Source organism: Drosophila elegans, unplaced genomic scaffold (genome assembly GCF_018152505.1).
Source record: "Drosophila elegans isolate 14027-0461.03 unplaced genomic scaffold, ASM1815250v1 contig_149, whole genome shotgun sequence".
NCBI lineage: Eukaryota > Metazoa > Arthropoda > Insecta > Diptera > Drosophilidae > Drosophila > Drosophila elegans.
Genome location: NW_024545513.1, coordinates 865,072 through 889,722, shown reverse-complemented (window position 1 = coordinate 889,722; position 24,651 = coordinate 865,072). Strand labels below are relative to the sequence as shown.

Here is a 24,651-nt window from a genome sequence, read left to right as displayed (position 1 = left end):
TGCATTTTGTTTATGTTGAATATGGTTCAAAATTAAAATAAATATGGTTCAAATATTTAAATAATTTCAAAAAAAAAATCGCTTACAAAAAGTAATTCAAAAATTAATTTTAAAAATTTTTGTATTTAAAATTATTAAAAACCACAATGAATGAAAACAATTTTAATACATTTGTTTTAACCAGTGTATTTTGAATTAATATCTATTTTTCTAATGCTAATGTTAATTTTAAATAAACACCTTGGTCAAACTATTTAATTTAGTGGACATTTTATATTGCAACATTTTTAATAATTGATTGTGTGTTTTTTTTATGACAAATTTATTTACACTGAAATATTGAGCCACGTTAAAATATGCTCTCTTAATGTTTCTATCTTTTGCGCAATAGCACAAAAGGGGTGATTAACACATCTGCAAGCGTTTTGCTGCAAGAAACTGTGTTGAATGTGAGTTTCCTGGTGTATTAAGCTTAATTTGTATGTTGGTGGCGCAAAGTGCATAAATCGCTGGCATCAGCTGATAGCGCAAAACCAACAACTTTCGCTTTTAAAGGGGTTTATGTTAGGGTTAAACCTCCCCGTGTGTGTGTGTCTTGCGGGTGTGTTTGTTAACCGCATAACGTGGCTTAGCTTTTCCATGCTGTCCACTAGTTGTGCTCCTGATTTCAACTCCTTTTTCCCGTGCTCTTTGTTCCTCTTTTTCCACTAGTTTTTCCCCTCCCCCGGTTTTTGCCTTCGTTTTCCTCCTCCTTATTTTCCTATTTTTCCCTGACTATCTATGCTGCTGCACCTGCTTTTCCCGCCCTTCCACTTTTCACCGCTTGCAGTCCATTAAATGAAAACTCACTTCATATTGTTAGGCCCAACTCTCGACTCGTTGTCTGTTGGCCTGCTGCTCCCCTCATCCTCCCACAATTTTCCACTCTTCTCCTGATTTTCCCAACATTTTCCACCCATTTCCCGCCGTGTTCGTGTTGTAAATTAAATGATTTTCACGCCGGTTGGCGAGACTCCGGGAGTCCTTCGAACGGAGCAGGCCATTTTTATGTGTTTGTTTGCGGCCAGCACTCACACACACACATATACACACACACAGATACTCCGGGACACAGAGATACTCACACACACAGAGATACAGAGGCTGTCGTGCCTTTTTGGCCATGTTTTAACGTTAATTCATGGTCGTGTTTTTATGTTGCAAGGACAGGTGGCCAGGGGGCTAAAAAAAGGGGGCCCAAAGGAGGGTTAAAGAGAAAGCCAAAAGAAAGGGCGAAAGAAGAGGACCCATATTGGCCATTGCCACATGCCGATGCTGAAAAGTGTTTGGTAAATAAGCAGATTCCTGTCGTCTTTAACCCCCATCTGCCGCTCCCTGCACCCCGCTCCTTAACCCCCTAAAAATGAAATGACTTTTCGCCTGGCTTAAGCTCACCTGATGCCAGATGACTTATTTAATTAAATCAGCTTTGCCACGCTGAGCTTTAAAACACAATTCACCTCAGCGGTAAGCAACTTGGCCATCATGAGTTAAGTCCACTAAGCCGCTAACTAGGCCTGCAAATCTTAACGCTGATGAGCGCTGAATACCCAGGACTTAGGCCAAATTCCCTTGATTTTGACACATTCAAATGAGAGGAGTATTTTCTTATTTAAATGTATAAATTTTAATTAGGTTGAAAGCAACCAGATTTCTTTAGTTTATTTAAACATTTATTATTATTTACATTACTTATTTTTTCAGTTAACCTTAAACTATGAAATTCTTTTAATCTTTAATAACCCTTTAATCTAGTACTTAAAGACTAAACATTCTTAATTTTAAATTTGTAAAGTCTAGATATCTTTCGGTTACAATAATTTACTTTTATTATTTAACATTTTTTTATTGAGATTATTTTCTAATATCCATTTGATATGTTTTTGTATTTAAATATTAATAGCATTTTATCCTCAGTGCTTCCACCTTTTACCATATTTTTTAAAGCTTGCTGGAATTGATAAAACAGCTTGCAACATTGCTGCAACAGCTGTCCCCAAAGGGATACAAAAAACCCAGGAAAGGGGGGCAGGCCACAAGAAAACAAGGGCGGCGGGAAGGGGGCAAAAAGAGACACATTGTCAGGCTGTGTCACCAGGGGGCGTGGCCATAGCTTAACGATGCCAACTAACACGATACAGTGAAGGATCCGCCAAATGGATAAGGTTTTAGCACCCAGTTTTGTTAGTTTTCATAAAAACAGGCTACATAAAACCACATATCATTCACGTGAAACAGTAAACACTTCACTTTGTGCATATACAGTATCAAAAGATACTTGTAGATAGAAAAAATACTGATCACTAGTTTTAATTAATTCACATTAAATACCTAATATTATTTTAGTTAAAATTAAGTTTTTTTTTTCAAAGAAATGAACAAAGATCTATTTAATCTTAAAGAATATATATTTATGCATCTACTGAGGAATACAAAATCTTTATGTTGTTCATTAAACCACATATCACTCCCGTAAAACAGTTAACACGCCACTGAATACATGTACAGAAAAATATATATAAAAAAAAATTGTAAATTCTCTTACATATTGAATATTCAGAACACAAAACAATTTTTGGTCTTCCAAAATGACTTCACTGAAATTTTTTTAAATTTTTAATTCCAGTATTTATATAAATTTTAAAATAACGCTGCCCAAAAATGTGTTAACTTACTGTCGTAGCATTCTCTTTTTAAATGGAAATGCATTGTGTGGCTTCACTGTACCTGGGCGGTGTGAAATAAATCTCGCAGAATAAGTTCGCTGGGCAGAAGACAACCGAGAGCAACCCGTTGAAGAAAAGCGCTCAAAGCACCAAAAGCAAATGACACGAGCCGGGGGAGAAAGAGACAGCTACAGGGGCGAATGAAAGAGACGGGGCGAACGTGAGCGTGGGCAACGGCGCAAAAATGCCCTTATCAGTTTCCTGTTTCCTGTCGAAAGTTTTCATATTTTTCGAGCGCCGCCGCGGCCAGCAACAACAATAAAAGTAAACAGCAAACGATGACAGCAATGCACTGTTGAAATGCTCATACTCAATATTTTCCTTTGCATTGGAAATGGTTTTATAATTTATTTAAATGTTGTATTTGTTTTGTTAACAAACAATGGGACATGCTCTTAAGAAAGCCAGTTCAGATTTTATAAGTCCTTAAGGTATTTTGTTTGAATTTTAAAGTATACCTGGTTTTTTTTTGTGTAACTCACAACAAAGTGAAGCACACGGAAAGTGTTGCTATTTTTTACGCTTCGTTCCCGTTTGTTCTGCGGTTGCTTCTTCTTGTTCTACTGATAGTTCAGTTGGAGATATATATGGTTAAAGGACATTCTAGATACCCTGGAAATACTAAGCATTTTTAAGCTGCTTATACACGAAATTTTCGTCTTATTTTTTGTGTAAAGGTCAGATATTTTGCTTGAAAATAAATGTTATTTTGTGATTTTTTTGTAACATACACAATTAATAATCCTAATAATATATTGGAAGGTATATTTGTTTTTATGTTTTTTGAGTTATATTTTAAAAAATATGAATATTTGTTTTTTATTAGGGATATACAATTTTTTTTAAATAAAACCTTTTGATAATGAACCTTTAAATATTTTGTATTCTAAAATCTATAATTTTTGTTCTCTTTTTAATAAAGTGATTAATTTAATAGTAATATATCTTATAAATTTGAATTTAAAAACTAGGATATTCAAATATTCTACCCCGTTGAAAAACCCCTTATTCTTCCACTTCCTGAGCTTTCTGTTTTTTTTTTTTTGTGCCACTTTCTTCATTGTGGTTGTTATTTTTCATTTTTTTCAGCTTCACTTCAGCTTTTGATTTTGCAAAAGAGAGAAGAGAGATAGTGATAAAGGGCGTGGGGTACGGGTGGCGAATGTAACCACAATAAAAAGCAGGAAATATTTAAACATTTTTCTTTTAGTTTTGCATGGCAAGAAGGGGGGTGGAAAATAGTGGAGAGGGAGCGGCATTTTCACACTTATTGTCAGATTTTGTTTTGTTGCGGTCTGCCTCTACTTCTTCTTCTTGTGAAATGACGCACAACCGAGAGATAACACGTCTGTGGGTGTAGTTTTTATGGTGCACCTAAAACTGTGGCCAACAGTGCTGCCAGGTTTTCAAATAAACAGCTAAAAAAAAGCCTTTAAAAGTAGCCTGTATATAAATTTATATTTTTAGGAAATAACAATAAGTCAATTTTATAAATCTTTTATGAAAGAAATATTTGTAATGTATGTTTTATACTTAATTAAATTATTGTTAACATATATATGTTACAAATACTATATACACTTGATTCTCGTGATATGTATACTTTCAATCATATTTTGTAGTTATAAATTATATATAAATTATTTATTTATAAATGTTTAAATAAGCTATTAGTTTGCAAAGCAATTTAAAATTTCGTTCCCATGTTTTGATTAAAAAAAGCTAAATGGACAACAGGGAGGTGGGTGTCATTTTAAGAGGGGCCATACAAAGCATATGCTGTGCTCTCAATTTGTTTCGCCTTTTGTCTGTCCCTGATGACGTTCTTCAATTCACAGGATATGTTCATAATTCTGTAAGGACTCACATCCACAGACTCCCTTTAGTGCCACCCAGTTTCCCAGCTTTTCCCGCTTTTCCCCGCAGTTAGTCAACAGGCGAACAACGCTAAAGGCGACAGTTAACATGGGGATATGGATGCCAGATAACCGGAGGAGCACTCATCAACGTTCAACGAGAAAAAGTGGGTGGAAAATGGTTTGGGAAATTGCATTCGGTTTAGTTGGTGGCGCAAGGAAGAAGCACATCCGCAGGTGCCCCCTATATGTTCGTTTTGGATTGCGAATTTATCAATAATTAATGTCAATTCAAACGAATATTCATGAAAAAAACTTAAATTATTATTTTGATTACGAAAGTAGTAAAAAATTTGAACAAATTAATATCAAATCTATTAATTCACTAGTTTTCGAACCAATTCATTCAGCAATTAAATTATACATTCCTTGATGAATTCAGCAACAAAATAATGTCATAAAAAACTAATTTCTTAAAAAAATTAGCTTTGAATAAATACATTTAACATGTGTGCATTAACGTTACCCCAAATTTTATATAATAAAATATAATAAGTGTATATTTTTGCAGACAAATTATAATTTATGTTAGCCTAAAATGTATTTTATTATTCTGACATTCTATGTAACGATAGAACTAGGAAACATCATGAAAAACAATTATATTAAGATTTGATTTAACTATAGATGTGTTATAAGCATAGTTAATATATGGGAACAAAGCTTGTGACTATACCTTTGTGAGAAACCGCAGCTCCATAAACATGCATTTATGGTCAACCCTTGACATTAACTCCTTGTGTTTATTGCTATTTCCTGTTTCACATTTTATTAGTTCAGCATCAAAAACAATCTTACAGGCAATTTGAAATATTTGGCCCTAATAATACTTAATGCCATGTGCAATTTCATTATCCATCGATCCCGAGTTGTGCGAAATTCGCCGAGCACGTAGTGTCTCAAAACTATTGATATATATGTATGTATGTGTGTGTATATGTGTGGGAACTTAATTTGCATATGTATGGGCGTGGGAGTGATGGTTCCTGTTCGTGTTTGACAATAAGTTTGTGGATCTGCTCTCCTTTTCCTTCCCTTTGTCGTTTGTAATGCGAGTAACACTTATCAAAAGTTTGTCGCTAACACATGCAAATTGAAATGTGCGATTTACACAGAAGCACACAGGCACACAGTCACACAGTCACACCGTCACACCTACGCAGCTACTCACACGCTCATTTGGTCACACTTTTGTCGCTTGTTCGCAGTACTGCTGTGTTTGTTGTTTTTGTTGTCGCACACGTACGCGACACATGCAGCTGCTTCCTAGCTCCTGCCACGTTCCTCCACCCCCTCAAACCACGTTCGTCCTTGTCTACATGGCCTCCAACTTTCGCCCGCTTCAACACTTAACAACCAAAGTACAAGGACGATTTTGAGGACTGTTTTTAGAGGCCTGAAATATACCTTTTACTTTTAATTTATTTAATTTTATACAAATTCTGGCCATTCGTATTAAAACAAAGTTTATACTTGATCTAGTCACACACATACAGGATGTGGAGAACCGAATACAAACTTTTGCCTTTGCCAGTATAGGGAAATGTATACAATATGATTTTTGCAATTAGTATACATTTTTGTTTTAATTTAATTTGAGTAAAGCACAACTTATTTTTAAGGAACTAGTCACAGTAAAAAACAGAGGAATTACATTTTCAAGATTACAAAATTAATAAAAGATTCAACACTTTGAAAAGTGATTTGTTTATGATTTTACACAATTTGTATATGTTTTCCCTGGATAAAAAGAAATCAATATCCCTTCATTCGTCCGCTTCCAGGATATGCTAGGTATTATAGTCGCTGCATACTTATTACAGCTCCAGCAGGTGTCTGCCAGACAAGGACGAAAGGGGGGAGTTTTCAAATTCAAAATTCACACACACCTGGCCCCATCTTCGCCCAGAATGTTCCCCTTTGTGCAGGGTACTTGGAACACGAGTTTTAGAAACAAAAGTTTTGGTTTTGGTTTCTTCGTTGTCCCAGAAGTTTTGCAGAGAAAAGAGTAAAGGCAAAAGAGCTGGATTAGTTAACAATGTGTGTTGGTGACGACATATTTGTGCCCATTTCTATAGGTGTTAATAATCCCGAAATGAAATTGGGGGCTTTGAAACTGAGATCCGGAAAGTCTTTTGTTCAAAATGACATTCACTTGTGCTAAAACAAGCAAGCTTTCACTGTTATTGTAAGAAAAGATATAAATAACAAATTTGGAAAGCTTTTACGGTATTATTCAAAAAATAAACTTAAAACATGCTTGATAAGACAACTATTTTTATTTATTTGAATTACAATAAAGAATAAAGGAAGCATAAAGTCATTTACAAAATTAACTTATATTAATATGTTTTTTTGGGGCAACCAAATCTCATTTAACTTTTCCATCATACTGCCTGCGATTGTCTTCCATTTTCTCCGCTTTTTCTGTGGATAATTGCCGAAAAGTTTTCATCGTGGCATTCAAAGAATCGCACTTTGATTTGTTGCAGCGCATTTCAGCGCATTCCAGCTGATGGCGGAGCAGCTGCAATTCATTTAAGCGGATCGGGTGGTAAAAATTGCATAATGGCATAATTATGCCTTACATCCAGATTCAGCTCCAGCTCCAGCCCACCCATTTCCATCGCCAAAAACTTAGAGGCGTAATTGAGTTATTTAGCGGAAAAGTTGAAGACACCACTATCCACAATTTAAGATGACTGGCATTCGCTGACAAGTTAAATACGCAGCCCAGCCCGCACATCGAGAATCTACCCTACCGCCTATTGGATAATTAAGCCACTTTGTGGCAGCTTTGACAGCCCTGACTTTCGCTCCTGTCACATCCTGGCCAAGGATGTGGTTGCCTCCGAGGACCCAAAAAACTGACAGTTAAAGTTCAATTAAATTCCAGTGTGCAATCTTCCTATTTTCCCCGACATTCAAATATTGAAAATTATGTCAATTGGGATTTCGATTGGGATTGGGATTGGGATTGGGATTGGGATCGGGATTGTGACGCCTGCTTATCTGACAGAATGCAGAATGCAGAATGCAATTCGAAACTTTTTCCGCCCGTCGTTGGCAAAGTTGCTCCTTTCGATGGCCAAATGGCAGTTGGAAGGGAGAGTTGGCTGGTTGGGTGTTTGATCAACCACCGAATGTCAGCTGGAGGCCAGTTCGAAACAGACAATTTATGTGGGTTTCGGTGCGAAGTAATTGGCCATGAATATGCGAAAACTGAAAATGATTTATACAGATTTATAGAAAAGTATACAGATCAATGAAATTAAACACATGTACGTAGTTGAAGCGATTTAAATAAATATTAGGAACGAAAGTTCAGCGTTTAATTAATGTACAAAAATCAATATTATATTGCATTTTCAGAACTGTTTGAAATTAATTATTTTCCTAACATTCTTTCCTCTGTACTTTCTTCAGTTATTTTTGTGCTTTTAATCTATGATTCGCAGCCAATCATAAAAAATAACGATGAAATAGATCCAAATTACAAGCTACTTGACTTTGGCCGCAGCTTTTCGGAGAAAAATGAATCAACAGGAGAAAATTATTCTTTTGAACAATCTAAAAAGTCAATGTTATGGCAAAGCTATTATATGGAAAATCTATTAACTCTCGCTAAATTTCTTATTTTATACTAAAAAGGGGGTTTACTTTTAAGAGACTGAGCAAATGTGTATATTTGCCATTCTGAGAAACTAGAACTAGAAATTAAGCCAACATCTTACCACCTGACTGCTTTTTCGAATGAAGCGATTTTTAAATTGTTGGGAGATGAGAGCTTCTCATATTTATGATTTAGTTGAATGCCAGCATTGTATCAAACCAGTGTTCCTACTTAATTGACCCTTGGAACTCGTGGGTCCCAAAAACCTGTCGCAATCTGCAGCTTATAAGAACTGGCGCCCAACGTGGGGCCCGCCTGTCAGTCATGCCACTTGGATGTTGTGGCCGCAGGAGATTCTGGCAGGCGGTGGCCAAATGCCACCACAGCTTGTAGCAATTGTCGTACCATTTGTCAGATGAATGCGGACGACACTCCTCCTCCGAGGGACACGGCGCCTGCGCCGCCAGGACATCCCCCCGCTGGCACCATCGAGTCCTGCGTTCCACCACGTGCCCGCCATGTGGATGGCATGCGGCACATGGTGGACGGCGTTCGATTCGAACATCCACTTCGACAATTGGCAACGAGCGCTCGTCAGCAGGTCGTTCGGGGCGCCACCTCGGTTTTACAGTATCCAACGGCTAACGGTTACGACCGAGCTTCGGGTCGCCTCGTCCCGAGTTCGTGTCCCTTCGCCTCCGCCGACGGGAGCTTCGTATTCGCTCGTCCCGGAGGCTGCAGGCTGGCCATTTCGCCAGCTGCATCTTCAGTTGATCAACGTCGGCGCTGTCGGCTGGTTGAAAAACGGTGAAACTGAACTCGAACCCTGTCGCAAGCCTCTGTCAGCGTCGCTGCTACTGCTTAAACGGAAAACTCGCGTCGTTAAAAAATATATTTTAAAAATTAATAGTTACGAAAATAAAAACCATTATAGCACATACATTCAAGTGAATATTTTTTTGAATTTTTTCTGTGCAGTGAAACTGTTTTGTTCGCGTGCCGATCGCAAATGTCTTTACGGAATTGTTGATACCAAATGCGAGTCACGGCGAAACGGTTATCTCGGAATTTTCAACTCGCCAAGTTGGATCGGAATGGCAAAATGCTGATTCACCTGCTGGTCGTCGTTTTCCTCATGGAAGGTAAAGGGATCGGAAGTACTAAATAACGAAAAAAAAACGCAAAGATCATTTAAAAACGAAAAAACACGAAGGCAATTTCGGAATACTGTTTTCATAGACAAACATCTGAGAAATCCAAATTATTTATTTTAAGCAAAACCCAGTGAAATATTGTTCAAAATGTAGAATGGCAAACCTCGTTAAACTCGTCATAAAATTCCAAATCAATGGGCAGATACAGCTGAAAAGGATAAGTTTCTGCCGATCTTAGCAGAAAATCATTTCTTAGAAATCAAGCGTGTCAGTCTCTAGGCAGTGCGACTAATTTAAACCAATTATTTATGATAAGCTTAAAAGTAAAAAAACTTTCTAAAAACTCAAAAAACTCAAAAAAAAAAGAGAAAAAATGAGTTTTTAATACAATTCCTGAGAAATAATGCTTAAAATTTAGAATCGGTGAAGGTGTTATAAATTTTCCAATTGAATGCAAAAATTTGCCAAAAAATATTTTTTTTAATTAAGCGGGAATAGACGGTTTTAGTTTACCACCTGAACAAATAAGTCAGACTGTTTGCTGTGCGCCTTATTTTGCGCAACTTTTTGTTTTTTTTTTTTGTCAAATTTTGTTCACAACTTTTTCAATGTTATATTGCGTTAAATTCGTCATAGAATATTCGACCACACCAAAATATGTGTTCAAACTTTTATTTTTGACCAAAATTCTAAAAATTGTTTTTTCCTTAAAATAAATAGTTACAAAATATGATGCTACATAAACCGTGAATTATATTTTTGGCTATTAAATACGTAAAAAAGACTTGCATGTCACTTGCATGTGTAAGTAAAGGTTTCATTTTAAAAATTATAATTTAAACAATTTTTTGTCTGTAATATTTTCTTTCGGAGTATTGATGTAAAAAACCAGATCTTTTGTCCAGATCCATCTGATGAGGACTTATTGGGGATATCGGGAGCTTATCGGGTGCTTATCGCGGAAGGCCTGAGTCCGCCTGAGTGCAACCCTGTAATCAGTGTTGTGCAGCGCCGAACAGGAAACGGATATCGGACGGACGGACACATTCCGGCGGGCAATTGAACGCAAACCGACTTGATAATTGTTTCGCCGCCGTAACGCGAGTATATTTAACCCCCTGCTGGAGAGCGGGAAAATCGGAAAATCAGGCGATTAATAACTGCTGGAGACTGCTTAATGCACTGTCATGGCTACCATACTGCATACTGCATACTGCATACTGCATACTACATTCCGCATTTTGCACATTGCATTGTTGCCATTGCCAATTGCCATTTGGCATTAAAACGTATAAATAACAAACAAATAAATAAATAAACAAAAGACAACGGGGCTACATCGAAAACTGAACACTGGCCATTCAATGGCGATTTAATTGACTCACTCATTCCTTACAATTCCCATTCACATTTACATTTTGCAAGCTGATCCTTTTGATATTGCGATTCGTGCAAAATCGGTTCAAAGTGATTGTACAGTACGTAGCGAATATATAAAGCGGCTTTAATAATAACCCGATTGTTTAAAAATAACGTTTTTAAATTATTCAAAATTTTGTTGCGCAAAACAATTTTCGTTGATTTTATATTGCGTATATTTGTTTATATGTTTATAAAACTTATCATAACTCAAGTATTTAAATACAGAAATAGGTTTTTAAATTTTGTTTAATTAAGTTAACTTCAAATTTTTTTTTTAAATTTTTATTTATTTGAAATCCAGTTCAAGGATGTACTTGTATAAGTACAACTTATTATTTAATGTGCCAGTCACCAAAAATTTCAATATTCTTATTATTTAATTAAAATAAAGAAAAAAACGAACAAAATAGTAAACAAATTTTCAGGGAATGATACAATAAATTTTGAATAATCTATTGATAGAGTTACTTAAATAAATATCCGTCATTATTATTGTATCTCATTCAGTTGTTGGTGTGTCATACATTTTATTTTTGAAGCTTTTTACGCTCTTATTTATTTTGAAGCTTTGTGAAGTTCGTTCCAATATCTAACAGCAAAAATAAAAATTGCTTATTAAAAAAAAGGTCTTCAGTGGTAATAATACTAAATAAATTTAGGTTATATATATATATTTAATTGTAAATAGATAATATGGTATATAGCTACTATATTCCCACTACTTCCAAAAGTTGCTTGACTTAATAATACACTGCCTGCTCGTTGAATCGTGCGCATATATTGTCGACTCACTTTAATTGTGTAAAAATTATGTTTTCACCTTGCCAGTTTTCCGTTTTTTTCCGCGTTTTCCGCGTTTTCCGCGTTTTCCTCACCTGTTTGCCGCTGATTGTCTGCCCGTCGTCTGATAATTGTAAAAAATGAAGTGCCAAATTGTTCACGTCGGCGCGACAATCACAAATACTTTCCTTTCCTTTCCCGCATTAAATATTTACAGCGCGTGGTCGTTATTGTTTGCAATTCGTTCTAAAAACAGTTGGCCTTTTGTTTTTACTCCCCAGCGAGTGCGGTTAAATCGTATCATTAATTTTGATTTGCGCGGAGCTTTCAATGCTCCGAGGTAGAGTTTCCAGAGGGTGTCATAAATTTAATGGATAGTAAAACAAACTTATTTAGAAGTCAGCCTCAATATATATTGCTGTTACATATTATTTTATGAGATCAAAGCTATCTTCAAAACCAAAACTGAAGTATTATTTTGCAGGTGTTTGGTTTTTATAATAAAAAAAAGTTACAAGTTTAATGTAAAATTAAATAGGCCTTTTTTGGGGAAAATCACTATTTAGATTTGTTGAAAGGAATAAAATTTTGCAAGTTTCGAACTCTATAGTTTTTTTTAGTCTCAAATATTTATACTTCAGCCCTTTGTTATAGCCAATATTAAACACAATTAGACGACCCCAAAATACATAAGAATTTTTTTATTTTAACGTTTAAACATCAATTCAGAACTGATGAGAGAACACATCGCACAAGCTCGCAGCTTTTTGGATCTAAATCTATAATTTTACATGTGTCAATGGACGATTTGTTGGCGTGACTAAACCCAATGGCAAAACCCCAGAAAGTCCGACTGACTGGTAGCAAAACTATTCCCATAAAGTTGATAATTATGCATGGTCGTGGCCCACGCTTCGTCCCCTGTCCGCATAAATATTAAATACATGCAGATGTGCATATTTAAAGCACTTAAATCACGGCAAACAATAATTCCCATGCGACGATAACACATAATGCTGCTGCTACACAGATGGGTATGTGGGATGTAATGGCAGCTGATAATGATAAACATAAAAGTGAAAATAATTTTCAATTACAGCAACATTAATAACCGATAATAATCCTAAGCAAATATAATGTGAATGTGCATGTGCATGTGCATGTGCATGTGCGTGTGCGTGTTTGTTACTGTGTTGTGTGTGCATATCAATGATATGCAAATTAATTGCCAAATAGGACACCGTTCGTAAGACCACCCCCCTGAAATCCACCCGCCGGATGTGAAATGTAAGCTAAACCGCAATATGGCCAAATGGCGGGAGCGAGATAGCGCCATTAATGGCCATTTTGTTGCTGTCCTGTCCCCCGGGTGACTTAATTGATTCCAACAACTCCGGCAGTAACCATGATTTTTATACTCCCGCACACAGATAAAAAACAGCTTCAAATCAATTAGATACTCGATGTTAAAAACATTTTTCTCATTGTACCTTTTTTATGATTGAATAATAACACAAAAGTTAGTGTAAGAATATTTTTAAACACATTTAATTTGAACGCCATTAATAGAGATATAACACTACATTTTACGTAAGTGCGAGCAAGATGGAAATTTGGCAATTCCAATGAGCAAAATACAAAGAACAAAAATTTTTTTTTAAAATAAATAAAGGGCTGTTCGTAGAAGCTAGAAAATAAAAAATACAATGCTTTCAAAGAAATTATTATATTATAAAAAAAATCCTAACCAATCTCCATATAGTTGTATTTTTCTACGCGCCAATGAATCCGTCTATGAATGAAGCCACAAAGTAGTGTCATAGCCCCATAAACAAGTCCTTTTATAAAATCCTTTTTTTTGTCAGTGTATATATATTCCTTTATTTTTTTAAGTTTTAGCTTTCCACTGCCTTTATCCTCTGCATTTGTTCACTATTTTTTCGTCGGTTCTTCGGCTTTTAGCGCCTGCGGTCAGCGGGAAAAGCCGCAGACGGAGTTACTAGTTTTTTCCCGCTTTTCCTGTGATGAAAAGTTGGTCCATACCAAAAAATGCGCGTAATTTGTAATTAATTATATGTGACGCCCAAGGAATAAAATCCGAAAATGGGTGGAAAAAAACAGAAAGTTAAAGTTGCAGAAACGCAAGGGGATTAAATGTCGAAATTGAAGCTTATGTGTTTTAAATCAGATAAAACGCAAAAAATATGCAATTTTAAAAAATAAACAAGACCTTGTTTTCCAATGACTTGCAAAAGGAGTATCGTATAAATGCATTTTATAAAATAAGTAACTCGTGATTATCTTGTGATTTTAGTATTTAATTTCAAAATTCATTTCAAATATTATAACTAAACTTAAACATAAAGTTAGAAAAACATTTTCACTCTCGTTTAATTAATTAAAGGGAAATCTTTAATTTAAATATTCAAATTTAACTAATAAAAAACATATTCTTTGTGGGTAAAAATATACTTAAGTCAAAACCCAATTGAAAAGAGCACTTTCCCGTTTTAAGAAAAATCCGTAGATTCCCCCGCTTTAGCTAACTAAAACTTTATCAATTAAAGGAAAACCCTTTTCACACACACAAAAAGTATAACAAAAAAAGTGTGAAACAGAAATCAAGACACAATTAATTGCGTGACATTTTAGGGGATAAAAAAGGCGAAACGCTAAGAAATTTAAATTGAATTTTTGCGGGGAAAAACTGAGTGGGAAATTGGCAGTAGTTCAGCCGGCGACGATTTGTAAAAATGCTAATTTCAATGCCAGCCGACAGTCATTTGCAGGCATCTCCTTATTTGTTTTTTGTTCTTTTTCCTTTCGCCTTCCAAAGCATTCTGTTTCTCTTGGCCAAAACTTGACTTTAAGCAAGAATTTGGTTTCAGTTTCAGCTCCATCTCCAGCTTGTTGTATTTAAGTTTCGGTGCTTTTGGGTCTCAGAATCCCACTCTGTTTGCCTTTCAAATTTGCCATTATCACCTATCATTGGTGCTTTGCAACTGGATTTGTGGGCCTGTCCAAGTGTGAGGCCATAAAAAACGAACGGCCAAGGAAAAGGTGACACCGTACACTGAGCAAAATTCAATGTTTTACCGCACTGATAAAAGAAAATACTTTTCGCTTTGATTTTAAAAATGAAAATATTATAATTTTGCATTTGACTATTTACGGAACTGAGTTTAACATCTAACATTTAAATTTTAGTCTAACATTTTAATATCAATTTAAACCATATTTAAATTAAAAATGCATTTAAATGAAATAAACTATTTTATATATCTATTATTTTTTCACATTAATTAAAATATTTTCTTATACCAAACCATGCAATTTTACATGCATTAATATTATTATTAAAAAGCAATGGTGTCTTTGCAACACGCTAAATGTTTTTTCATTAGTGTAGGTAATTTGTTAGACCTATTTTTTTGTAAGAGCACAGAAATCGGTATGAACTAACAGTTTTATAAAAAACATGATTATACATTTGTTTTCCCATTTTAAATAGAACCTTTCTCTGAGTGCAGAAATCAGAGTTTTCGGTCGCCAGTCCCTCCTGTCATTCCCATGCAGATTGGAATCTCTGTATCGCCTGTAACCGAATCGTGTGTGTGTGTTTACCTTGCCACCCACATACCATATGTGTAAAAGACACCCAGCCACCTTTGCACCCCCCCAAAAAAAAAAAAAACCCAGCCAAAACTAATACGTTTCCTTTGCTTAACTTTTTGCCAATGTCCTTAGCCATAAATTTGCTTCGGCAAATCCTCATTGTCGTTGTGTGATTTAAACTTTTTCCCGAGCAAATGCGAAAATGCGAAAGGGAGCCTCGGGCTCGGGATGTGAGCCAAAAATTGACAAGACCCCAAATGGTGGAGCCGAAAATTGAAATGAGGGCGGAGATTTATGAGGCGGGGACCTGGATTTCTGGATTTTGAGTGGACCCAAGTCGGGGGTTAATTGACTCTGGCTTGGCTTCGCAAAATGCCAGGCAGAAAGGCGACCAGAAGTCAGGCCAAAGTTCACAAACAACTGGGTGGCTGGTAATTGAGGGGGGGTCCAGGGGTCCAGGGGTCTAGGGGACTTGAGGACCAGTGACAAGTTCATTGGGATTGGCACAATGCTGGAAAACATCTTCGCCTGCATGCAGTGCAGCATCTACGACAGATTGACAAACAAGCCGCAGTCAGCCAAGCAGCAACAGCATTTGCCATTTGCCATTTACCATTTGCCAGAGGGGCGAAAGGCGAGGGGCTGCCGCAGGCCAGGCTCCACTGTACCGTCCGCACCCACAACACTTTGGCTTTGCCAGCCACTTGATGCCAAATCTCGGACTTTCCTAGTCCATATGTTGCACTCAGAACTAAATCGAATGATTTCATTTCGTAAACAACTCACCATTTTGTGTGTCAAATCAAAATAAATTGCATTGCTTTTAAAAACACACTAAAAACTATTTTAATTTATTTTACTGAAACAGTAAATATTTAATTTTAGAAATATAAATGTTAAATTAAATGTACCGCATTATAAATCAATTAAAATTGTTTAACATTTATTCCAACTAAAATTTAAACCTATAAAGTGTTTCAATAGCCTTAACTAATTATAAAATAAATATATATTCCATACACATAAAATTAAATGTGCTATTATTATAAGTGTCAAAATTGTTTTAAGTTAATTCCAACTAAAATTTCAAATTTACTTATAAAATAAAATTGTTCAAGTAAAATTATAAAATTTATAAAATATGAACAGTTAATATACAAAATTATATTCCTATCCACTGGATAATTGTTGACTTATTTATCAAAGAGTCCATAAATTTGGAAATAAAATCTTGAACGAAAGGCAACACTTTAAATGCTGCCATGAATTTAGTTTGCTAATTCAGCCTTTGTTTTGTTCATTGAATTCGCCCGCCAATAAATCAATAATGATTTCAATCAATTCGATCTTGAATTAAATGCATCGCAGCAATTAATTCACCAATGAAATTATTCGTCTGCCCAGAAAAACTTGCTGGAATATATTTTTAGCTTGTGGCCGGCAAGTGGATTATCCAGATTATCAACTGTAGAAGTTCCTGGGAATCCGTTTTGCATTTGCATTTGGCAGGCACACAGTCGCAGTCACCGAAAGTGCGATAAATCATGCCTTTGGCCAATTGAGTCAATTCAGCACATTCTTCGGCACATCTCGTCGTATAATGTACAACGTATACCATACTGTACTATACGCATATATATTTCTACACACAATATTCGGAACCCCGATCCCCCGATCACCCGATCCCCCGCAATCCGTTCGTGAGCCAACGGTTCTGTCTATAAATATTTAAATTTCAAGTTTGCCAAAAGTTTTTTGCATGCATTACGATGATGTAGACGGTAGTCTGTGAGGGAAGGGAAAATCGGGTGGGGAAATTCGGGGGACTTTGCGGCCAGGACAGCAGTCGTGCGTGGCTGCTGCTGTCTGGTAAAACCAAAACCCCTCGATCCACTCCGCCCATTATTCCCGCTTAACCTCCTTCGGTTCCATTATTTTTTCCATACCTCTCGAAGGGGTCACCCGGATTTTGCAGGTGATCTCATTTTTTACTGGCTCTCCTTTTTTCTTAACAATTTTTTTTATTTTTCTTTATGAAATTAAAGGACAATTTTTTCCTTGCTTATGTTAAAATGTGAACCTACTTAAAACAGGGACTCTAAAATCTGTAATGTTTATTTACTGTTTCTTTAATAAAGAAATCTTCGTTGACGAACTCTACTTTTATTGTGATATTTGTGTGTGCATTAAATTAAAAAGACTAAATTTAGAGCGTGAAGGTTAAAAACTTTTATAAAATTTAAATATTTTCCTCGCAGACGATGGATTGAAACATAAAAATTGCGATTATTTTAAATAGAGTATAGAGTATTTCGCCTGCTGGCTATTTCACTATTACTTCCTCATTTTTTCCTTTTTGCGTTAACGGCCTGGCAAACTTTTTTGCAGCACTTGCAAGTGAAATGTTTGATTTTCGATGATTCAATAAATTATTTATATTTGCGTGTGGCCCGTAACCATACCCGTACTTTTACCCTTACCCGTACCCTTACCCGTAACCGTATCCGTATCCGTATCCGTACTCCGGACTTTCGTTTCCCGCAGAGTCGGAGTGAAGTAGTGAAGTAGTGCCGTAATGCCATAGCCGTAGTGCCGGATGTCGATCTTCAATTAGCAGCCGCGACTCTTTAAATTGTCTGCCGCCGGTCGTCTGGCACAGTTACGTTGTTGGCTTGGCGAGGCCGGAGTGCAGTGGGTGGTGGGTGAATTTGGGTGGTTTCGGGGCACATTTAAAAGCGATAAATCACGGGCTTTTTGGCAGGCGCAACATGGGAGGTGGACGAGGGATTTTGAAGGGGGGAGGACTTGCCTTGAATGCATTGCCAGTAAACTGGCGCGATATCATTAACTGCCACACACACACACACAAGCATACACACACACAACCACACACAAACACAGATGCACTCTAATCTTGCTCCTTTTTTTTCGTCCTTGCAGCAATTGGCGCCTTTCAGCCGGAGTTCGTGGAGAGCATTTCCAACGTGTCCGTGGCCGTCGGACGCGATGCAACCTTCACGTGTCACGTCCGACATTTGGGCGGCTATCGGGTAAGTCAGTCAAGTGAACGGCACTGCACTGAAAAACAAATAAGTTTAAACCATGCAATTAATTAAAAGTACAATCCGTGATCCAAATAAAAATTGATTAAAGACAGTATTCAAGTACAACTATTAATTCAATGCTAAATAATATACCCCTGTACTTTTTAGTTTCATTTCCATATCGAAGAGCCTAAAACTGTATTGATTTAGTACTCATCTTATTTAGAAATTTCAATAATAGAAATTTCACTAATAAGTTTCTGTGTGTAACTTTAAAAAACTTTCATTTAAACTATGCGGTCTTAAAAATTAAATACCTTAATGAAAAAATATTTGGGTTAATTAGGTACTATATGTCACATCCATGCATTGTTTTAAAAGGTAGAATTAATTTGTAATCATAGTTTGTAAAATGTGCAAGCAATTTAACTATTCATCCCTTTTTTGCAGGTGGGCTGGCTCAAGGCCGACACCAAGGCCATCCAAGCAATTCACGAGAACGTGATCACCCACAATCCGCGTGTCACGGTCAGTCATTTGGACCAAAACACGTGGAATCTCCATATAAAAGCTGTTTCCGAAGAGGATCGCGGCGGTTACATGTGCCAATTAAACACGGACCCTATGAAAAGTCAGGTTAGTTTAATACCTATTTAAACTTAACTACGTATACTTAACGAGTGACGAGTGTGAATTTAAATAACGCATACGCACTGTATGTATGGAAAATGTGTTAAGTAAATATTATTGAATTTAAGGGAACACTGCAAATCTTAAATCTATGGATTTTTATAATTTTAAGAAGATATAAGTAAACAATTGTTATGCCATAATAAGAAAAAGCCAAATTCCCTTCTTTAGTAAAGTAAGTAATGTTTGCTGAACTGAAAATCCATTCTTTTATATTCAGAAGTTAATAATTAATAAATTAAAATTGTTCAACCTTCACACTTTCTGCAACAAAAGTCATTAAAATATTTTTCTAATTTTAACTAGCTTTAGATCTAGCTTTTCGATACATATTTTATATTTATGATGTTTGTGCGACCCCATCGGTTTTTGCTCGTTGTTTTGAAAATGTTGTTTCCTATTTTCCGAACCATTCCTTTCATGCGGCATTAAACGGTGAAGGAAAATGTGAATGCATTGAGCTGTTGTACTTGCCGTTCTTATTGTTTGTTTTTCGCCATTTCCTACATTTTTCCCCCCGTCGATTTCCCACATTTTCCACCCACTTATTCTTCTGCTTGTTGAGTAAAAGAAAGCGCAGCAAATCGAAAGCGAAAACTATGCGAAAAAGGAAAATGTTGGGGCATATAAATTGGCAGCTTCATGTACGCACACACACATAAATTTTTTTGGACGTATGTGTGCGGGTGTGTTTCCGCTCACACGTACACTCGTGTGTCCAGCGAAGTGAAGTTTATGGTGCCAATAAAATGTATTTCATGCTTCCTTAATTTTTATTTGCACTTTTACGCTTTTCACAAAAACAACAACAACACAGCAGGGTCGAAGTGCACCGTACTACCCGCCTCCTTTGTCGCCCCTCCCCCTTTTTTAGTCTTAAACTATTCACCTTGGCTTAGTTTATTCTTAGTTTATTCGCCATCTCTTCGCTTTACTCACCAGTCGCCATATAAAACACTTTGCCGTTACTCCGCCTTTACGAGCCACTTGCATAATCAGCGAATTTTCGCCCAGTGTACACAGAAAGAAATATCTAAAGGATATTTGAGAAATTTGTTTTCTTATGCTATTAGGCATCGAGTTTGAGCCCCAATTAAATGTAAATTAATTTTATAAGCTACCTATATTAATGTCAATCTTTTAAATGGTAATTAAACTTTTATATTATTATATTTGCGAAATTTTTACCAAGTAAATCAATTTACAAGTTAGTAACATTGTGATTTACTGCTAGATTTTTAAAAAGTAAATAAGTAAATGCAGTTTTGTAAACAAATTTAAACATTTTCACAAAATAAATTAATTAAAATGTAAACTTAGATTTATTCAATTTAAAAGAATTTAAGGGTTGTTTTACAAAATAAGAAAATGAATAAGTTAACTTAAGGACAATTGATAAGAATAATAATATTAAGATTATAACGATTTCGAAAAAAAACATTTCTTAAGTCGTAAATAATATTAATAATAATATTAAATATTAATAAGGGCTACGTTTTTCTGCGAGTGCACATGATTGCGTATTTGTCCCCTTAGCAATTTGTGATAATTTAAGTAAGTGAAATGAAATCTGCTGCGTGCTAATGCTTTTGTTGGCTCCACTCCGGTTTTTTTGGTACTTGCAGATCGGCTTCCTGGATGTCGTGATTCCGCCGGATTTCATCAGCGAGGACACCTCCTCCGATGTGATTGTGCCCGAGGGCAGTTCCGTGCGATTGACATGTCGGTGAGTATGTACCGTGTATGGTTTTAGCTTCCCTTTTAACGACAAACATTTAATCAAACTTAAAAAGAATTACTTATCTTTTTGGGTTTATTAAGCACATTTAAGCATCAAAGACCATAAGTTAATCATATTCCTAAGCGTATATGAACAAAAAGGTTTTTTTTTATTTCAAAACAACTCGTCATATGATTTTTTTTAATTCAATGTAATAATATTACATTCAATTTTATATGCTGCCTTAAATCTTAATAAATCTTACCCGTTCATCTATTGAAACTATTAAGTAGGATCTGCTTGCAATATAGTATTATATTTATTTATATATTCTGCCATAAGTTTTGTTTATGACCAAAAGTCCTTCTTTTCAACTCGTAGAACTTTTGAATAAATATGAGAGAAATGTTTAAGTAGTTGATATTTGCAGAAACTTAAAGAAATACCATTTTTAGTTTCGACTGCGCGTGTTAAATGACATTTTTCCTTTGCCTCTTTTTTGTCTTCCATCTTTCCTTTTCCTAACTTTCATTCTCTGTCGGTGTAATAATGTCAACAAATTAAGTGACACTTCATTTCTCTTGATTTAGCACTGAAACTCCTTGGCTACCCTGGTGTTCAGTCCAATGGGTATGTTAGTTTCTTGAAGAGGTCCCAATCCAGCAGGGGTTCTACTTAGTTTTTAATATGTGGCTTGAAGATGGCCATTTTCCAAAGTCATTTCAAGGGGTATTATGGCATTAGGGTATTCCCGACCAAAAAAGAGTCTCTAATTTGTGTTTGGGGTTTTGGTTTGGTGGCTGTTTTATGAACTTGACCACAACCACGAAGTGTTGCTCTCCGCCTTTTTTGTTAGCAATTTAACCGCAAAATGATGAAACGATGGCGATAAGCGCGCTTTCCCGCTTTTCTTGCTTTTCCATGTGTGAATGTGCGAGTGTGGAAAGCTATTAGAGGGCTTGTCTGCGAGTTTTCCCTTTTGTTTTCTGTTCATTTTTAATGCCACTTAGTGCAAATCCCTTAAAATGAATTCAACTTTAGCGAAATTAACGTTAAAAGCATCAACTAATAAATTTGAGCCTTGTTGTTAGGGGTAAGAATTTTCCTGAAATCCAAATAAAATTATTCATTTTTAAAGCGAAATTTGGGCATTAGTTTCCTTTCTTTGTGTAAATTTAAAGACAAAACGAACCAAAGAAGGTCACTCAGCGAAGGTCTATCTGTGAGTTGTTGAATTAGTTGTGGGCCAACTGAAATTTGCCTCGTCTAGCCGTCTTTGGGCCATGTAAATTGCACTTGCTTGAGCGGAAGACGAGGGACTGTCTTGGCCCGACTAAACATGGCTAACAAACTGCCGCTGACTGCTAACTGTTTTCTACCCAGTCGCCATTGTGTTGGCCACGAGGGTGTGGGCGGGAGTATTCGTGTGGGTGTAGATGTATCTGTACGGGAGCATCTGTATCTGTGTGTGCTGGCTGATTTTCTTTTTAGCCATTTTGCATCTGTTTGCGGCATCATAAAAATTTACCACACCCGTGTCTGGTTCGCTGTTGAACAACTGCTGTCTTAACACGCATTTCTCCTCGAAATACCCTCTGCTCGAGAAGATCAAAGGGTATATTGACTATTTGTTGCTCTTTTTGCTCTTCAGCTGAGTAACATAATTCAATTCATTTAAAAAAATTTCAACAATTTAGATTGTCTTGATAAATCAACTATTGAAATGTTAATATCCATATTCAAAATTGTGAAACTAAAATTATATAAACGTCAATATTGATAAATTTTTGTTATACTTTTTGTCAATAATATGATATTTATATATATTTTATTTGTTTGCCCATTTATAAACTTGTAAATTTAATGGACGACGTGAAATTATTAACATAAAAACAATTAGGCATACAAATTGGTTTTTTTCTATGTTTATATATATTATATATTTTCTTTATTTGCCCATTTGTTAACTGATAAAATGGGTAACGAAAAAATAGTAACATAAAACCAATAAGGCATATAAAACAGTTTTTTGTTTTGTTTTTTTTACAGAACCTTTTCTGATAAATTAACCATTACAAGATTTTTAAATTACTGTATATATTGAAATTTTTAAATATTTATTTTTAAACAAACTGTATGGACATTTTTCTACAATTTTAAAACTACTGTTGTTCAATAAAATGTCTATTTAATTTTTGTATCCACAAGTTTTATAGGTTTTGAAATAGGTTCCGTCGTCGATCAAGTGCTTTCTCCGCAATTTTCGCAACTGCACCACACACTTGAGCGCCTGCTGGCTTCAAGCGTTTTCCGTTTTGCCTGCCTGCTTTTCCGCTTTTCCACTTTTCCGCTCTGCCTTTGCATTGCATAAAAAGTTTTTGCTCCACAACGGGCACAATGGAGTGAAGCCCTCAGCTGAAGCATCGTCATATTAAATTTAATAAGCCACTGAACTTGAATATTTCCCATTTGGCATCTCGGCACTTCCATTTGGCACTGGCCATTTTCCATTACTCATCATTATTGAGGGGGCGTGGTCAGTTTGTTTATTGTTTCTCAAATGTTTTCCGATCTCGTTGGTTTTAGTATCAGTCAAAAATCAAGAAGGGTTTCTGAAGAAAAAAGTTTGTGTTAAGCATTTATATACAATTTTGGGTTTTTGTTTACTTGTTTTGTTTTTAAAATAAGTAATTTATTCCCGCTGAACATATATACTGAAATCAGAACAAAAGTGCAGATATATTTATATATGTATATATTTTCTGCATTGATAAAAAATTGAATAGTAAAAATAAATATCTGACTATTGAATTCAAAATTGTATCAATAATATTTAAATTAAATATTAAAGTACAATAATAAATACAATGCAAATTAAGTTGCATGATTTAATATTAAAATAGTTTAATTATTGTGTGAATAATACGATTTAAATACGTTTTATTTAAGTAACAAATGGTTTGAATTTAAATACAATTTTCAGCTGTTAAGATCAATTCCAAAAATAGTCAAATAAAAAATTTTTAAATTTTTAACATTTTCATATTTAATATAACTAAGCTGGATGATATCTATCGAGCCCTTACTGTACCTTTGCGGCATTTCACTTGCAGAGCCCGTGGATACCCGGAACCGATTGTCACCTGGCGGCGCGAAGACGGCAACGAGATTGTCCTGAAGGACAATGTGGGCACAAAGACCCTGGGTGAGTACCGAATTGGCACTTGGGCGCTTTTCCGGTGAAAACTCTATTTGTTTTTCCCTTTTCCCGTTTCCCGCCCTTTGCAGCCCCCTCGTTTCGCGGCGAGGTGCTGAAGCTGTCAAAGATCTCGAGGAACGAAATGGGCTCCTATCTGTGCATCGCCTCCAATGGAGTGCCCCCATCGGTTTCGAAGCGCATCTCCCTCAGCATACACTGTGAGTATTTGTATTTGCCCCCTCGTTCTGGCACTGCGCCATTAATTAGAGGAGCCTGCGGTTGGTCAACTCTTTTCCGTGTCGCTGTTGCATCCACATCCGCATCCTCATCCTCATCCGCATACCATCACCTCATCTTCGCCATTGCCATCATGAACATCAGTCAACCAGCTGGGTTTTGGCCACGGCAGCTGTGGCGTTTATCTTACATTAAGTTCGCACACTGCGAGAAATGGGTGGGGAAACTACGCTTTAGATTTCTCTTTCGATCATACAAGTAATATAAAAGTATATGCTATGAGTTATAAAAGCTAATCTAGCTAATACTAATATTAACAATTTCACATATCTTATATACTCAAAATATTACTTTAACACTTCTGTATTTAGAAAAGTGTTAATAAAGCAAAGCCAATTGTAATTATTTACATTTTAAAGAAATTATTGAGGAGTAACATTCTGCAAGTAAATTTATTAAATCAAGTTAAAAATCTAAAATAATTTTTTTTGTTTGT

The 24,651-nt window shown here is 35.8% G+C and overlaps 1 protein-coding gene across 2 annotated transcripts in view; it reads left to right on the top strand.

Annotated features, from left to right (window-relative positions):
* The first annotated feature begins 9,235 nt into the window (after positions 1 to 9,235).
* Positions 9,236 to 24,651, top strand: part of LOC108135929 (limbic system-associated membrane protein) — a 32,297-nt gene continuing 16,881 nt past the window's right edge. For both annotated transcript variants that reach the window (XR_005977770.1, XM_017256874.2), the window contains exons 1-6: positions 9,236 to 9,436; positions 18,206 to 18,315; positions 18,760 to 18,945; positions 20,625 to 20,725; positions 23,833 to 23,924; positions 24,008 to 24,136. Coding sequence is in view for 1 of the 2 variants with exons in the window: in XM_017256874.2 (XP_017112363.1) it covers positions 9,331 to 9,436; positions 18,206 to 18,315; positions 18,760 to 18,945; positions 20,625 to 20,725; positions 23,833 to 23,924; positions 24,008 to 24,136 (724 nt within the window). In the remaining variant the exon portion in view is untranslated. The remainder of the gene's footprint in view (positions 9,437 to 18,205; positions 18,316 to 18,759; positions 18,946 to 20,624; positions 20,726 to 23,832; positions 23,925 to 24,007; positions 24,137 to 24,651) is intronic.